Genomic DNA, 18,430 nt, shown 5'->3' on the forward strand with positions numbered 1-18,430 from the left:
AAGTACCGGCATCTCTCTTCCCTCTTCTCCCGGCCCCACCTCGCTGAAAGACTTCCCGCTTTGTGTCAAGGGATGTTCCTTCAAGTCTGCTACAACTCTTTTCACAACAACAGGTCTTGAAAGTTTTGTTCCCAGCGCACACATGCACGCATACACTGGCTATCACTGTGGATTATAGGTCACCCCTATCCTGCCCAGAGTACTACTACACTGATGCTAAAAAAACCCCAAACCTTTCCTTAAATACAGAAATTAAAAAGCAACAGTACAGAAAAAGTAAAAACAAAACCCAAAAAGGTGCAATACTTTAAAAAAAAAAAAAAAGTATTTGCTAGTTAATATACCTCCCTAAGCAAAATCACGTACACAGGAAAAAACACAACACAGAGAAACAAAAGGAAACGTTTGAAGTACACACTGGTTTAAGAACATTCGTAAGTAAACGTTTCTGTCAGTGATGGTCTGGCGCTGTAATACACCAAGGCCTGGCACAGGTAACGCTCACCATGAAGGACGCAGAAAGGAGTTAGCTGCATGTGCTTTCAGGAGATGAGGCAGGCCGGCCAGCTATTTGCTGACATGATTTAGTTTTTGTCAGTTTTAATACAAGCAGTAAATCAGTTAAAAGGCTAATTTAGTTGGGCTGGACTTTCAAGCTTTTGATGGATTCTTCAAGAATGAGCACGGGTGCCTAATTAGGTTTGGGGGAGAAAAGAACCACTCTTTAAAGGTACTGAAGCCTGCGAAAGACTGAATAAGAACATTTGGATTAGCTGCACAAAAAATGGCAATGTCTTCTTTTCTCCTCTTTTCCCCTCATTGGAAGAAAAAAAAAATGGCTTGCATTATATAACAAACATTCTAGGGTTCACTCAGTACAAAACCCCCACATGCAGACAAATAAATACACTGCTACTCAAAAGACAACACTGGCTCCCCTCTCACCAAATCCTTTGGATATGGCAGTGTTCTGCTCTACCACAACGTTAGAACAAGGGCTAGGAAGCGACTACCCCAGTCAATATGATCTGCAGACTTGAGATAGCACCCTGCTAAAATCAATTTTAAAAAACCTACTGACAAATTTTAATCCAGCCCAACTGGATTCTGCTTCAGCCACAGGGACTCCACCATGCCTGTCTTGTTTCCAGAATCAAGACACGCAGATGGCCAGCCAGCCCGTAGACCATCAGCAATGCAGCGTTTCAAGATTATATATATAGAGAAAAAAATGCACACACACGAACATGTGCACACGCACTCACACAGAAACAAGCACACGTGGGCAGTTACATGTGCCAGAACACACTGGTACTTATCAACCAGCCAATCACAAAGTGTTGGTTTTTTTGTTTTGTTTTGTTTTTGTTTTTTTCAGTTTTGTTTTTTTTTTTTGTGGGTTTTTTAATTTTTTGATTTTTTTTTTTTTTTCGTTTTTAAAGTGAGGCTCCGTCAAGTCTTCCCCCCCCACCCCCCCTTTTTCTTTTGAACCCCTCCCCTACCCCAACCCAACATGGTAGACCTAAGGACGGAAACACACCCAGTGCAAACAAAGTTAAAAAGCTATTTTTTCAGTATATATGTTTCTTAGCAACAACTTCCGTATAACATGAAAAAGTGAAAAACTAGAAACTAATTTTTTTAATTTTTTGTGTTTAAATTTAAATGGTATGTGTACTTGCTTCACATTGTCTTTCTAAGTTGGCGTTCATGATTCAAGTATTTCAAGAGTGATATGTTCTCTTTTTGGATTCATATTCCAAACAAAAAAACTGAAGTTATATAAGGGAGGCAACTATGTGCTCAGACAGTCTATCAATGACCCACCTTTTTTTCTCTCTCCGTTTTCTTTTTTCCTTTTATAAATGTATTTATTGCAAGTTGAAAAAAACGAAAAGGTCAAGTTAGTGCTGCTGCTGTTCCAAAAAAGGTCACGAGGTCAGAGTTGAAAGTTCTAAGTTCAGATTGAATCCGACCCTCCTCCCAGAAGGTCTCCAGGTAGTAAGGGAGCAGGGCTGCCCATTCTGTGTGGATCCTCTACACTTGGGACCCCCCACAAGCTTGAAGAATAGTTTGGGGGCCCCCACAACGAAGCGCCAGTGAGATCACCCCCACTGCTGCTGCTGCCGCCACCACTGCTCCACTGCCCAAGCCCTGTTGACCCACCAAAGAGATTCAAAGCAGGTCCAACTGGATCTGTCTGGTTCTGTCCTGTCTCCAGGGATTGCCAGCCTGCTGTGGGTGCACTTGGAGTTGCTGCAGGTGTAGGCGGCTGGGCTTGTGCCAGAAAGCGACTAACCTCTTCATCTGTAGCAAACTCAGCCAGGATGGTAGTGTTTCCCAACACACACCTAGAAGATGAGACACATGGAAGAAAAAAACCCAATCATTACATCCAGAAAGTAAGGGCAAAGGATTCAGAAGGCATGGAAAAACACTATTAGTTGCCCAAACCAAAGTAAGCAGTAGCTTGTGCAATGGAAGGAGCACAGAAAACTTCAGCTGTTCTGAACAGTGAAACTCACAAAAGCACAAAAACTTCCATTTTATAAGGGGAGGACCCCCACCCCAAACTAACCAACCCTCTCTCCCCAACATTCAGTTGTTATGTCTGCAACAAAACCTTATAAATTTAAACTAAGGTCCTGAACATTAATATCAAGAGCAGTAAAAAGAGAAGTAACGTGTAGCTAAATGGTAAATGCACATATGCCACCTTTCAAACAAAACAGAGGAAGAACAGGTTAAACGCCTGTGATATTCTGGATACGATTAGCATAGTTCAAAAGTTTTCATTCAGTTTAAGGGCTTACATCTCTCCCCCCAAGATTTATGTCTCAAAACCTCTCATAGTTTCAAAATACACCACAGCCACAGTCAGTTCCAAAAAGCTTAAGGAAAGGAAACACAAGATCTGCAGATTTTCAAGCAAGCTGTTTCAGGTGCATCTTAAAACTAGAGCAAATGCCCACCCATCTGTGTTACACACATAAGAACAATTTTGACCTGAAACAATTTACAAGCTTTTCAAAAATACCCAATATTTTACAGTAGGGTGCATACTGGCCACGATTCCATCCTATTTGCACCTTTTTTGTTCTGTATGTGGCAGTTTGTGCCAGCAATTAAAAGTAACACAAACAGAAGGCATCTTTGTTTCTTTCCTTCCTCTGCTGATGAATGGAAGATTGAATTCTAACCATGACACTTGAAATGAGTTTCCAAAGCATAGCACGGAACAGACGTTTTGTGTTCATGACTAAAGCAGTAATAAAGAACGGATGCAGGGACTGCTTACATGTGCAGTGCAGTCTGGGCCTTGGCCGCCTCCTGTTTGGTGTTATATCGGATAAGGGCGGTGCCCTGGGTCAGGTTCAGATGGAATGTCAGCAGTGGGCCATGCTGCATGCAGATCGTCCTCAAGGTTGACCCATCAATCTGAGGAAGAACAGCCAGGATGAAACAGATGTTTGTAACTATTTATCCAAATGTACTCCAATCCTAACTTTGACTCGGTAATTAAAAGATAATCTGCTCTCAGACAGGAAAACAGGTGAAAGCAGTAGGAAGTAAGCAAAAGTGACAGAATTTAATTTTCAAACAGAATTCGTATCCCTTGACTTCTCACAACTACAATGACTTTGCTTTATCTAATCTAACTTATCTTTCCCGCTCACGTGTAGCTCGAGTTCAGTTTTCCGCATCTTCTTGAGTTTCTTGCATGGTACCCATCCTTATGTTGGCAGGTTTTCCAGTAATTACATGGAACTCGCAGTTCTCAACGTCTTTAGCCCTCAGGATTCATACCAAAGGAACCAGAATGTCTTAAGTCTCCAGCACTTTGATATCAGTAGAATTCAGACCAACCAGTATTTAGAAGTTCTTAGCAAACCTGGAAATATCACCTCTACAATGAGGGTTTTAAAAAAATTTGTTTTGGTGCTTTGTCGTCTTTGTGGTTTATGAAACTGTAAGTCACAGAAATAGTCAGTGATCTTTCTGCCAAACTCAGCAGCATTCATTCCTCCTGAACAATGTTTTCACCGCAGTTGTTGCCTACATTCCTTCTGCAGCAGTAACAGCTTATTACTTACCTCCAGTAACCTCTGTTCTCCAAGGTGTTCTGTACAGACAGATTCCATTCCCAGTATGCCATGGGAACATGCACACATGAATGGGATCCATATGTGCAGATACTTAAGGAAGTGCTACTGTCTTCCTTCTCCCTTCCCCTCCTCCATTATATAATACGACCTCAAATGAGGGAAAAGGAAGTTGCATGTGTGTACAAATATGGTTGAAGTTAAAATAGAGAAGCCTGAAATGAAAATACTGTCCCTGAATGCACCTTAACCTTTACGCTTCCTTTTCTCTAGTATGCTATTCATTGTGGTTTAGTACATTTGTTATGGAAGAGACAACTATAATCTGCTTCTTTCTCTTTTCTATTAACTTAATCCCTCCAAAATATATTCTTCTTCCATTAAATGATTCCTAAAGCAGTACTAAACTACCTTGCATGAGGGAGACTTAGAACTGTGCCTCCTCATCATACCACTCCTGTTTCCTTCACATCAAGGAAAACAGTCTTTTCTATGAAAAGAGCATAGTTTGCCAATTTAGGCGATCTGAAGGAGACCTAAGTTTTTCCTCTGACACTGATATTTTCCCAGATTGTAGTAGAAGCATGATAAATTATCCTGCTGAACAGAGGATTCTGTCTAGACCTCAGGATGCTGCTGATAGTCATACAGGCTTCTCCTAAACCCTGAATACAGACTAACTGGGATTGCTGAAACCAGGATGTCCACAGAATTCATTTTGAATGGAAGCAAGCTCTTGAGAATACTTGCAGAAACAACCTAGCTAGACTGGTTTTGGCAGGAGCGCTGGAAACATTCTGTGGTTTCACTATGGAAACACCAAAGTGAAAACTGGCAGTTACACCAGCTTTCTTATTGACAATATCCGAAAGAACAGTCTTTTCAACAGCTATAAACCATTCCACATTATGGTCATGCAACTTATCGTCACTTTAAGAAAAATCTTCCTGCTCCAGTAATTTTTTTTGAAACTGTAGTTAATGAAGGGTTATGATGGTCATGTAACAAAAACTGAACATCTTGAAGTTATCTGAAGAGATCACAATAGAGAAACCAGACTGCAGCCCAATTTAGTAGAAAGACATCTTACATATGCTGACAAATCTGATTTTGTTAGATTTTACACAAAGAGAAACAACTGAAGGATCCACATATCTGTATCTTGGTAAAGCAAACAAGTTCCCAGAAACAACAGAAAATACCTGTGGAGTGAGATTGTGAAGAACCAACCAGTAGCTAGGACGAACTGAGCCACCATCGCTCCAAGTAGATGCTGCAAATTGTAAGACACAGCAATCAATACAGATTTGATATGAAGAAAACCATTTTTTGTTACAGTCAGGTCTTTCAATTCAGACAAATTCAGCATTAACAGCCCTGCTAACACAGGAAAGCCTAATCTTCAGTCCTGAAAACAAAACCACATCTTTCCTCACATTTCACTTCAAGATTCACTTTTTACAACAGTTTATCTTCAAGGAGCTTCCCACCCACAGAAAGCATCTAGCTTTGAACGGCCCCCGGCAGGTATTCCTTCGGCAGCTCTCAGCCCCCTTCACTCATTCCCTGCAGCAGGACCTGAGATTCCACCCCCCACCCCCACCTCAATGACTGACAGCAAACTTCCATTTCAAGAAGGAACTTTTTTTTTTTCCTTTTACCAGACAACTGCAACTTTCTTTCCTCCAAACCATTAGTGCTGTAAAATGCACACTCCTCAGGTCTGATCAATGGTGCTATCAGTTGATTCTTCTCACCAGAGGCAAGCCTTGAGTCCTGTGCCCCCCAGCCCCTGACCGATCGGGGTGCTGCGCTGTTCCATGGAGATGATGGTTTGGGGTTGGTCAGGCCAGGAGGCGGGCGGGGCAGCCCTGTAGTGTTCCTTGAGGAAATATGGTTTTTCCACATCTTGTTGGAGAGATGAGTGGGATTGTGTCCTATGGGATCTGGGGACCATGTTGATTTGTAATCACTGAATTTTGCTAGAAGAACAAATAAATTGTACATATTAGAGAAACTTGTGAGATTCGAGTAACCTTTAACTGTACTATCACTGTAAACCCTTTGACTGCACTTACATCTGAGACAAGCACAAAGCAAGGAACCATACAACAGTTAATTTACCATACCAAAAAAAGCCATACTCACTTAAGTCAATCTTTGCTTATTTTATATATGCGGACAAAAAAAAAATCTCTCTACATCACTTATGATAATAACTGGTCACAGTATGTTCATTCATTAATACATTTAATTTGAGAACCTGAGAATGTCTTACAAATTTGGGCACTACCGACCTTTAATGAAACTGAACCTTTTTCAGGACAAAAACTTGCAGAGAACTGAAATGAGTGTTTAACACTCTTGGTCTACCAAGCTCATGCTACCTCCTAAAGATGTCCCCCTATAAGACTCAAAGCTTTCTCATGAATCACAAATTTCATACAGAGTTGATCCAACAGTAAGACATAAAGAAAGCCATTTAGCTGCACAACAGCTGGACTTTTAAACGGTTCTGATAATGCATATTCATTTTTTTACTAGAAAGCATTACCAAATGCCTATTAGGAGAAAGCCAACAGCGGCTATCTCTTAACACATTTCAAGAACCCTTTATTAAATAAGCACAATAAACGAGAAAAACGAACACACTCCCAAAAACATCACCATGGTCACGAATACCTGGGGGCTTTTCCTAAACCAGTTTTCCCTAAGAAGGCAGACCTCAAATTCTCCTACACCTTCTGACACCAAGGGACATTTATCACCCAGCCAAAAACCAAACCAAATGTCAAAACTGCTCGAGTAATTTCTGTCTTCTTGTTCTGTAATGAGAACTAGCAAACATAGACAGGGTAATCTGGGGGAAAAGGCACTTGTGTCATGAATTATCTTAATCAGAACACATATGCGTGTGTGCAAATTTATGTATTAAACTCTATTCACTAACAAAAGGTAGTAAATTACTTACTTGAAACAAAGGGTAAAACTTCAGGTTTACAACATGCCAGGGGGTCACAAAACAATACATTTGGGAATCAAGACCATAAAGTGAAAGCATGCTTCATTTTACAGTCGGATCACTGTATTTCCATGAGAGTAAGTCTCAACAGCAAGTAGGTTTCGAAACTAACCTATGAAAGTATATGAAAGTACTTAAAAACCTGAGTAGCCTGTTTTACAGATGTGTGAATTTTAAATCCCTCATTCAGGTGACCTACTTTCTGGCTGTAAAACACTGTTTAACAACATGATCAGAAGATGGTATGTGTGCCAGGCAGTGGTATAGTTTCCGTAATTCAACAATGACTTCCATTATTTTTAAATCTCTTGGGTCTTTTTATGTGCTAGACAAAAATTTAGCAAAGGTAAAAAGCTGATATATGCCACCCCCTTCCCCAGGCTATGAAAGAGAAATCTTACGTCACTGGAATGATGCATGCACACGTACTGCTTCAAACCTAAGTCACCCCACAAACTGGCAGCAGTAACACTGCTTCAAGTTCTTCTTGAGGACTAAATAGGATTTTCAACACATTTTGTTAAGATGTTGAGATAACATATAAACACAGCTTTTATTTACTAAAATGCAAATCCCAGTTTGGACCAGATGTAGTTCTCAGCTATATTCACCACTTCTGCTATTTACACACAATTCTTCAGTTTTAAGTAGTTGTCAAGACAATGATGTCTCTGAGAGAAAACTCTGGCACTTGTAAGAAGTTCAAAATCCAAATGGTTTGTCTGGAGCAAGTATTTCCAGAACCCCACTCAGAAGTGTGTGCAGAAACCATTTTTCACAAGAAAACTTTGAAGAACTACTTACCAAGGATCTGAGGCAGATATCTAATTTACTATTTACAGGCCCACCATTAAAAGCCAGAGGACTGAAGCCCTCTCTCTCTCCAGGTTTCAGGGAACTGAGTGCTATAAAAGGTGAGGCAAAAATGTTCCCTTCACAGCACTCCAATTTCTAAAGTTAAAATGAATAAACCCACTCACCTTAACTCAGACATACAAAAGCAGGCATGTTTAAAAAAATTACAGTTCCCCAACACCTTTGTGGATGTGTGGTTTGGTGGGTTTTTTTCCCCCTTTTGAATCTGCTGCTCACTGCTACCCTTTAGCTTACATAACGTACTGGTTTTGGCTGGGATAGAGTTAATTTTCTTCATAGCAGCTACTATGAGGCTATGTTTTGGATTTGCACTGAAAACAGTGCTGGTAATACATGGATGTTTTTGTTATTGCTGAGCAGTGCTTACACAGCATCACAGCCTTTTCTGCTTCTCACACCATTCTGCAAACAAGTAGGAGGGGCATGCACAAAAAGCTGGGAGAAGACACAGCTGAGACAGCTGACCCCAGCTGACCAAAGGGATATTCCATACCATATGATGTCATACTCCTATAAAGCTGGGGGAAGGAGGTGGTGGGTGGATGTTGGGAGTAACCCTGTTTGTCTTCTCAAGTAACTGTTACACCTGATGGAGCCCTGCTTTCCCGCCTGCCGACGGGAAGCAGTGAATTAATTCCTTGTTTTGCCTTGCTTGCATGTGCAGCTTTTGCTTATTAAATTGACTTTTATCTCAACCCACGAGTTTTCTCGCTTTTACTCTTCTGATTCTCCCGCCCATCCCACCACATTCCACCAGGGGGAAGCAGTGAGCGGCTGCGTGGTGCCAAGTTACCACCTGGGGTTAAACTGCAACAGGTAACAGAATTCTGTACCGGGGTGGAAGGAAGGGCAGAGCATCTTACTCTACTTCTAAAGTGTGTTCTATCACCAGGAGGAAAACTATCTGATCAGCCACTTAAATTTGGACTTCCTCAGAAATTACTGGAAGACTAAATATTAAAAGTAGAGTAAGAGTGAGGAACTAGGGACTCAGTGGAAAATGCTTTTCCCAGTTAAAATTTTGTTTTGGAGCCGCGTACCTGAAGTGCTATGAACGTTGGTGAAGGAATTGTCAGAGGCACTGTAGGGCCAGGCACCAGGTGAAGGCAGCGAGGTGTTGAGGGAAGAATTAGACCCTATCAAACAGAAAAGGAGAGAGAAAGAGCAGGCCGATTTCACAGTGTTTCTGTAACACTGTTAAACCCCAAGAGAGAGCCATGATCATACACCCATGCCAAACTTTCACGTGATACACAGCCATGGTGCAAAGGCACACAGGTTCCTTCTTAGTCAAATGCAACAGACTGTTACCCTGATACGACAGGAACATCAGAATATTCTCAAATAACAGAACTACTTAAATAAACACATACCCATTTTGTTTACTGTTTTACCTGTGGTGTTGTCCCGCAGAAGTTGGTGGTCAGTATCTACAATGGGAGATGTGGCTGTCCCCCCCAGCACACTTCCAGGGGTCACATAGGGGTCAGATTCAGGGTCAATGTTTTGTATACCTTTCCATGGCACTCCTGGTTGGAACTCTGGGACAGGAGGGAAGAAAGCATTAGATGCAAACAGGGAAATGCCAATTACTGAAGGAATTGTTGGAAGATATTTTAGGAGGGTAAATAACTGTCTTCTACGCTGTTCCCCGGGGCTTGGGGGGGGGAATATAAACTTTTAAAATTAAAATTACTTCACATTTCCTCCCATGACACTAGCTCTAGCACCTTAATACAAATTTACATCCCAAAAAAGCACAAGTGCATAGGGTATTCCTTTGACTGTTCCTGCCTTACTACATTCAGCTGACGCTCAATAGTTTTACCATTCCTTAATATAATATGTATTTTTTAAGATCTGTAAGATTGTATTTTACATTATAAGATTAGACCCTGCACACATACTTCGTGTGTGCAGAAGCCTTTCTCAAGGAAAGGCTACCTACCTTAAGAGTTTGTAAACACAACATCTGACACTTTACACTGTAGGTACACACACACTTACAATACTGAGGTAATTCTAAGGTGTGATATCTAGTAGTAAAAGCAATATATATATATATTTATTGACATTCTTCATGCTTCACAATGAAACAGAATACACTTATCATGCTTCAGTTTCCATTCAACTACAGCTCCAGGCATGCCAGGTTTTTAAGACAAGAGGACGAGTTATAGAAAGTATGAACATACAAAAACTCCAGTTACTGTAAGAAAGATCAGTAACTTGGCTCCTTCTCTGAGCAGATGTTCAATGAATAAAACACTACAGTCACAATTTTGGAAGCAGTGATGAGAAAGTAAAACTGCCAAACACAAAAACAAATAAAGAAGCTTCAGATACTATGTGACAATTTGCGTAAAGGAGAAAAGAATGCCGAGGTGGCAGACTCATCCCTTGCAGATACAAGTTCAGGATATGGAGTGATACTTTTTTCCCAACCTGAAGTTCTGAAATAAGTAATGACAGAATATTTGAACGTAATTAAAAAGGCACGATTAAAAGTAAGATCCAGGATACGCTCTCTGGAATGAAACCATGCAGGATGAATCTGGCATGTTAAGTGCTCATTTCAGTCACTTACAATGAAGATGCATAGCCAAGAGTACGACTTTCACAGACAAGTACAGAAGAAAATATGATACTGCTGGTTCAAACAACTGGCACAGCAAGAGCAGTATTAGTTTGTGATAATGCACTGGCAGGAGAATCTCAAACAAGACCTAAGAATGCCCCACTGGGTCAGAACTGTGTTCATCTAGCCCTCATTACACCATTTTGGGACAAAACACAAACCTGGCCACTATCTGTAGCTACTGCCCTCATACTCCCCCAGCATCCATGTTCTTTCTATCTAGGATGTCAGAAATGCCCCCTATCTGCTAGCACCTGTTTGTGAAACTGTTTTTCCATCAGTTTATCCAATCACTGTTTCAAGTGGCTAATACCATCTGTCTCCAGAAGCTCTAAAAGCAACAACATTCCAGTTCACCAATCCTGATGGAAAATAAACAAGCTCTCACCTATTTAAAGTTTATATCCTCTTAAGGCCAGCGTTTGCACTATCGTTCCTGTGCTACAGGATTCATAGAATTACAATTCTGTGCTTATCTTGTCCACCGCCTTTGTGATTTTTGTAAGCCTCAGTCACATCTCCCAATCTTTAGTAACTCAATAAAATAATCTAGGATACTAGGTATCAGTATTTCTAAAGTACGAGCAACCAGCATTGTGTCAAGGATGGAATCTGCTCAGCTACTGCCAAACTACTGCAATCCTCTGACAAACAGGACCATCTTATGCTTAAAGAACAAGCAATGCAGTTCTTGGGTCTAGTCAAAAAGATCTTCTCCGCTCTGAGATGAAGAATCCATGAACACAGGTTTGGAACTCGAAATTAAAACTTGTTTGCAAAAAAAAAAAAAAAAAAAAAAAAAAAAAAAAAAAAAAGAGTCAAGTACAAGTCTTGCCTTTGTAAAGATTTCTGTGAATTGGTAAGACTCAAAATTAAGTGCACAGTAAGCGCTCATCAAAAAAGTCCAGCATTATTTAAACAATGCTCCAAAGATTAGGCGTACTGTATATAAACATACTCACTCATCAATACAGTCCTGGCCTGGAGAAGAATTTTCTTGAACTTCAGCATACTGACAAATTCCCAAACTATCCTTTGGTACTGACAGTTATTCTCATGCACAATCTCCAACTCTCCCTACAGGCATGCACTTTATTTCTAAACAGTAAAGAAAACATGAAGTGCATTTCTCCATTGATATTTGAAAGGTCCTCCCAAAAAGTTCAAAACATAAGATTATTAGGAAAACCCTGACACTTCTTGGTCAGTTTGCCTGGAGTGTATGACTGAACTGCTCCTGAACAAGAAAATTACAGTCTAGTATTACCTAGGTACACAAGTCTGTGTGACATAACCAAAAGAGATAGTTCTCACCAATGCAGCAAAACTTGCTCTCGCCTCCAGTTGTGATATCAGTTTGATTGGGCACCACTTCATTTATCTTTGTGCTGAACAATACTGCTCTCTTGAACGGCAGAATTTCTGCAGCAGATGGCATTTAGGAGGAAAATGTGAAAGGTGTAGTCAGGGCGAATGCTGAGTGACCACTGTATTCATTCAAAGGAAAAATGCACCTATTTCAAGAGGCTTTCTCTTGTAAACTCATTTTCATTTAACAGCTTATTGTGCAATACTAGGAAGAAAAATTGTATCTCCATGCCAGGAATTGACAGTGGTAGTCACATCTACAAGCTTGCAGAGAAAAAAGAATACGGTGTAAAATAATTTCGGGTCTTTATTCTTCATCAGGGATGTTGATAAGGTGGATCATGATTTCAGCCAAGATTTCCTTCTTAAGGAAGCCACTAAGTTAGAGAGGTTATGAAACAGCTTAAGTGGCTGATGGTTATGGGACAGGAATACTTGTCCCAGTATATGTCTCTTAGCCTCCTAAGAGAAGGCTAGCAATACAGCAACACTTGCATAAAAGCCACATGTTAAAACCCATCAACTGTTACATGGCATCTGTAGTCACAGTCATGGGCTACTCATTTACACAAGAAATCATGGAGGGTACTGATGATCTCAGTAGAGAGATTATGTTCAGGATTTGTGAACTCCAGTTATCCTCTCACGGTGGTGAGGCAGTCAGCAACAACCAAAATCTTACTTATCACTGACAGTGGGACTGCAGGTATCACTAAGGAAGTTCTAAGGTATCAACGAGGGGCAAAGAGTAAGCTGTTCAGCTTCTCACTTTTTAACAGCCTTCTGGTAACAAGAATCTTGCCAGAGCCAGTGGCGGGCTGCAAAACCCAGAAACATGCCAGAGCAGATACTCACATCCCTCTCCTAACATTCCAAGCAGCACTGTGCTTCTCAGTATTATACAGGGGAACGGTGACTAAAGAAACAAGTTCAGCAACAATGAGTCTATGAGAGGTCCTGAGAAAAAAAATTACATTTTGGGGGTTCTGGCATTATGAACGTAACTCCAACCCAAGAAGCTCAGTAATTAACAACCAGACAAATACACCTCTACAGAGAGCAGTCATTGGTGTGAAATGTTGTCGGCGTGCAGATGTTCTTGAGATAACTAATTCTTTAACTCTCTTAGCTCATCAGAAAATATCTTCTTGCCAGAGTTAAGACATTGAGGGGTTCCCACATAAAAAACTTTACTTTTTGTAGGTTTCTGAAAAGGTTTTTGAAGTTGTACCTGTCACTGAGATTCCCAGACTTTCTGATGCAAGGTTTGTGCTACCCGTTTACCCAAGAGATGTACCTGCACCTTTACTTTTATGTGCTTGAGGGGATACACAGCAGAGGATTTGCAGTAGTAATGTTTTCCTGGAATGTGGGAGTCTTCCAAGCAGGGTATGTGTGTGTGTGTGTGTGAAATATCACAGCATCCGCTATTTGCTGAACAGCACTGGTGATTAATCCATGCAACTTCAAGGACACCACTGTTTAATGAACGGTTTATACAGAAAATTATGTGCGTTTCCTAGATACTTGAGTTTTCTAGAGAAAAGATAAAACCCTGCCAGTGAACAATCTAGAAGACTTAAAGGATGTGCTACTGCCCATAATCCAAAAAGCAAGAGACTTCTACTCAAGCTACAAGATTGCTGAGCAGTACTGAAACATGGCAACACTCTTCTATCCTTCACATGACATGAGCAAAGGTGAGCCACAATAGCATAGCAGACACATTGTATACATATTGCACCAATACTGCTGGCAAAAGAAACCTTGTGGTACACAATGGATCCTCATATTTGTGAACAACTGCCAGGAGAAAAGTTCATGCTACATAAAATATAAAACGTAACAAAATCCTGTTCCTACCATCACAAAAAACAAGCTTTGACATCATCTGCTTTCTGATTCTACACTATCAATCAGAATTTATACCCTGTGTCAGCCTAACACAAACTCAAATAAGGAATCAATACAAGAGGAGGAAGCTGGTATTGTGTACTCTGTGAACAAGTGTTCTCATGAAAATTTCTGAGTGTAAAGTCACCAAACTACAGAACCTAAGAATTCATCTAAGAAAAACCAAATTCCATTCAGGAAATTCAGCAGTCAGCTCATACTTTGCCCAGCAATTTTGTTACTGGAAATTCAACACTTATGTTCTGATTTAATGTGGAAGAAATTTAAAAACTGAGAGAGGTCAAGCAAATATTTTCCTTAGAGTGGTTATTTAAGTAGTATGATGAGGAAAGGTCCCAGCATATCTAATCTAAAGCTAGGACTAACCCCTACCCTTATGTAATACCTGGAGGCCAGCTGGCGTTGCTGGATTTGCTTCCAATCTTGTTCGTTGGTGGAGATTTGGCAGGTAACCAACTATCACCAGCAGGGCCGGCATGGCCACCTAGTGGGTCGCCCTGAATTATGTCAAACTGGTTGTAGGGCGATCCTCCGCGAGCCTTTCCAGGGGGCACTATTGCACCTGAAGCATTAAAAACATACATTTACACCCAGGAAAGGTTGGGATCTTTATGAGTATGGTATACCAAAACAAAAAATATTTAAGATGCATACTGGTGAGGTTAGACATTCACTAAGTTCAAGCATAGTTTCATCTGAGCTATTTCACTTCTGGCAAGATGATACTGCAAGGGCATTCCCGAAATAGCCAGTCCCCTTCTCACCATTTTTGTGCATATTGGCATCTTGTGAAGCCACAGAGGGCAGCCCTTCCATCATAGTCCACTGCTTAAAGCGGGATTCTGTTCCAGCCTCTTTCCCTCCCACCATGCCATAATCCATGCCACCTGAGCCAAAGCCTGTGAAACAAACAAACAAATCTACACTGTCATTTGCGCTTTTTGGTTTAAGTATCTTCGAACAGGGAGTCGGTGTGTTCGTAAGAAAGGTAAGAAAAAAAAAAAGACAAAAGAAAGAATATCAACAGAAGCAAATTACATGTTCAAGAAGCAACTTCCAGATAAGCTTGCTAGGTCAGTGTGCCACCAAGATACACTTTGCTATTAGGTTTCTCTTCTTCCCATGTTCATGAAAAATAATTGATCAAGAGTTGACACTTGTCCTAACCTTTGCTCTAATGCTTATAAATAAATTACTCATTTCTGGACCCAGACATAACTGGCTAATATGATAAACGTAATTACCATATTAACATGTAACTACAGACAATGCACCAAACTTCTTTCCACAAAGCACTTACCTGAACTGTATCCAGGTATTTGCCCTTTGGTCTGTAAATCTGAGAGACCCACATTCAAAGGATTGGGTACCATGCTGTCTAAATGTGGCTTAGGCCCAACAGGGTGGGATGGTGAATGCTTCATGCCAGGCTGCCTCTGCTGCTGCTGCTGCTGAAGGGCACTCACCATACGAGCAATCTGCAAGAAAAAAACTGGGATTATATATCCTATACTGTAATACAGAATTCCAGTAAACATGAACGAACAGTGGACTTGAAAGAGGACCAAAGGTCCTTGTTCTCTGAAAAGTGCAATCTGAAGAGGGCAGATGACATTATTAAAACCAGCACCATTTTCGCTGCAGGTTGCATTTTCCCAGCACACTTTATACTTCGTATGACTGACAGAAACAGTGCCACACCTGTTGCTCCTGCTGCTGTCGCACAGCTTGAGATAACTTCCTCTGGCTCTGTAACAGCTGCTGCTGCTGCTGCTGCTGGAGGAGGAGCTGACATGCCTACAAAATAAGTGGGGGTGGGAAAAGTGAAAATACAGAGCTCCTCAAGAAAAACAGAATTGCCAAGAGCTACTCACTAACAAATACTTGCTCAGAACTTAGGTAAACTGTTTCTCATTCCACACACTTAAAATAAAATGTGACAATGAACACATCAGAAGAATACCATAACCTTCATTTGTTTCTAATGTAACATCATGCAACACTGTTATTAGTACCCGCTTTATTACTGTCACTATGACTAACATCTAAAGAAAACTTCATTAAAAATCAACAAACAACTGCTTCTGCACAAAGACATTGCTTAGAATCATTACTAAACCACTGCAACATTCACAATAATTACAAAGTCCTGCTTAGTTTAACTGCTGCCCTCTAACAGGGCTGTATTTTCCTGTATAACAAACAGGGAATACTTAAGACAAAAATAATACAGGATCAGTAGAACAGAACAGAATTAGAACAAGCATCAAAAGAAAACTCTTTCAGCAGACAATTTGTAAACAGTCTACCCCACAAGATTACTAGCTACTTACTAATTGAAACTGGGGAATCTGTGGAAGCTGGCTCAGCATGGCAATCTGTTGTGGAGAAAGCTGGGGACCCATATTGAAAAGACCAGGATTCAAACCACTGTTGGGAAACTGTTTGAGCATGGAGGCCGAAACCTGCATGGAAACCAGTTACATATCCTCAAGAAATGCACTGCTATGAGAAAAAATGATGAAGTAGTAGTGTTTCTATAAAAGAATAGGTACGACACCAATTTTTAATGGTGTTGTGGGAAAGACATTACAGATTTATTAACACATCACATTTAAACATGCACAATCTATGACTTAAGCAGAGTGAATACCTCATTTGATTGACAGTATACAGTATTACATGTGCAGATGCAGACACACACACACAAAGGTTCCTCCCCCAACCAACTGGTTGCTAGAGATGGCACTAAATTAAAATGCTGATATATATGCAGCTAACCAGTAATCACAGTACTGCACTATCACGTTACAAAAATGTACTGCTTGACAAGGGAAAAGAAAGGCATTCAGGCAGTCACTGGAGCAAAGAAACAGTACTTCACAGAAAGAGTTAATCTCTTTGTATGCTGAATAAGCTACAGTAAAAGACAGGAGTAGGTGGAGAAGAATCCTCCCATTTCTCCCTGCATTACTTGAGAGTTACACAAGTAGAATTCAAGAGAATCTCCACAAGTCTTCACCAAGTCCAAAGCGAAATGTAAACTTGTGCATTTGGAGACCCTGAGGTCTTAAGAGCTCTGCAATGTAAATGCAATGTGTAGCCCTTCATCCTCTGTTTCAGGGGGGCAAGAAGTACAGGACAAGACCACTTGAAAAAACATGAAGCAACCTGCCATACTTCAGAAAAACTTCCAGATTTCATTTTTTTCTATTGTTTTCAAAATACTTTGCACATGCCTATGTAAGACACAGGATTCCTGAATCCACTTTTAGGTTTAAAAATACTGGTAGTGAACATTTACCATCAGCTGTCTTGGAATAAGAAAGAAGGCTAATCCTTCTGTACTGAGCTTTAAGCACTTTCAACTGCAAATTATAATCTACCTTATCTAAGTTTTCAATTTCTTAACATCAATTCCAGACTAAGATAGATGTATAAGTAGCCTCAACAACGCGCTCTGAAGGCTGTAGCTCTGCTTTTACAAGTAACCAGTTACTATAAATTCCTTACCTGGGGAGAAAGAAATTGGGGAGGCACTTGCGCCCGGATATTGGGGGAAGGATTTAGTGGCTGCACTGGTGTGTGCATGCCCCTCGATTGTGCTGTGCTGTTTCCAAACAAACCATGATTGCCACCCTATAAAATTAAAGCAGTAGTGAGAAGATGAATCTTTCAGGATAATGGATTTCTATGCTATTAACTGCATATCAATAACAATGAGGCAAGTGCTGACTTAAACAGAGTACCCTTAAAATTACTAAAATATTTGCCCTATATCAGTAGTATTCTACCTGGGTTAAAACTGCCGTACTACATTTTCAAGACGCAGGCTCTTTCTCCTCTACATTGAAGAGTCATGTTTACCCACATTTCAAAGTACAGGACAAAGCTGATGTTTTATATTTTGCTCTTTATGTGTTGGGAAATGGAAACTCGGGAGTACAAACACCACACTCAAAAAAACCATTCTACTGGCTTAGAAGTATGGCAAGACTGTATCAAGAGTTTTGGGTCATCATTTTAGCAAAGTCAGGTACTTTTTCTGAGTAGGTTGTTGAGATATCACTCATAAGCCTATTACTTCCTCTGCAGGCCTTTCACTAACTGAAGTTAAAATTCTAAAATTTTATTTAAAAATTTCCTTCTGATATGAAAACTTAAGCATTCTGGATTGGGATGTGTTTCTTTTCCCTTTTTAACTAAACTGAAGAGGAAGAAAACTTTCAAGTGAGAAAAAAGGTTTTGGGGTTTTTTTCCTCCCAGTTATTTATTTTCTAACACAAGAATACTTGCTGTTTGAGGTTTTTTTAATGAGAAGTATTTACTGTTTTATAAGCAAATTCTGTAATAAACCCTACTGCATGAAAAAGACCAAAGAAAATCTGCGATTTGTTTCACTATTACAGTCTCTGAGCAGACTGTCTTTATTTGTAAAATCTTTCAAGAAAAGCCACAGGAAATGTTGTGGACAGTGACCTACACTAACATTTGCATGCTGTTTCTTCT

The 18,430-nt window shown here is 40.3% G+C and overlaps 1 protein-coding gene across 15 annotated transcripts in view; it reads right to left on the bottom strand.

The window, feature by feature from the left end:
• Positions 1-314: 314 nt before the first annotated feature.
• Positions 315-18,430, bottom strand: part of TNRC6B (trinucleotide repeat containing adaptor 6B) — a 141,490-nt gene continuing 123,374 nt past the window's right edge. For 9 of the 15 annotated variants that reach the window (XM_037389284.1, XM_037389273.1, XM_037389272.1 and 6 more), the window contains 13 exons: positions 17,435-17,560; positions 16,255-16,386; positions 15,623-15,718; positions 15,222-15,399; positions 14,686-14,820; positions 14,307-14,483; positions 11,954-12,061; positions 9,396-9,542; positions 9,042-9,137; positions 5,765-6,085; positions 5,306-5,376; positions 3,299-3,438; positions 315-2,351 (listed from right to left, as the gene is read on the bottom strand). In XM_037389284.1, coding sequence (XP_037245181.1) covers positions 1,961-2,351; positions 3,299-3,438; positions 5,306-5,376; positions 5,765-6,085; positions 9,042-9,137; positions 9,396-9,542; positions 11,954-12,061; positions 14,307-14,483; positions 14,686-14,820; positions 15,222-15,399; positions 15,623-15,718; positions 16,255-16,386; positions 17,435-17,560 — 2,118 coding nt within the window. In that variant the 3' untranslated portion in view covers positions 315-1,960. The other 6 variants (XM_037389283.1, XM_037389286.1, XM_037389276.1 and 3 more) reach the window with 5 other exon arrangements.

Source organism: Falco rusticolus, chromosome 5 (assembly GCF_015220075.1).
Source record: "Falco rusticolus isolate bFalRus1 chromosome 5, bFalRus1.pri, whole genome shotgun sequence".
In the NCBI taxonomy this organism is placed as follows: domain Eukaryota; kingdom Metazoa; phylum Chordata; class Aves; order Falconiformes; family Falconidae; genus Falco; species Falco rusticolus.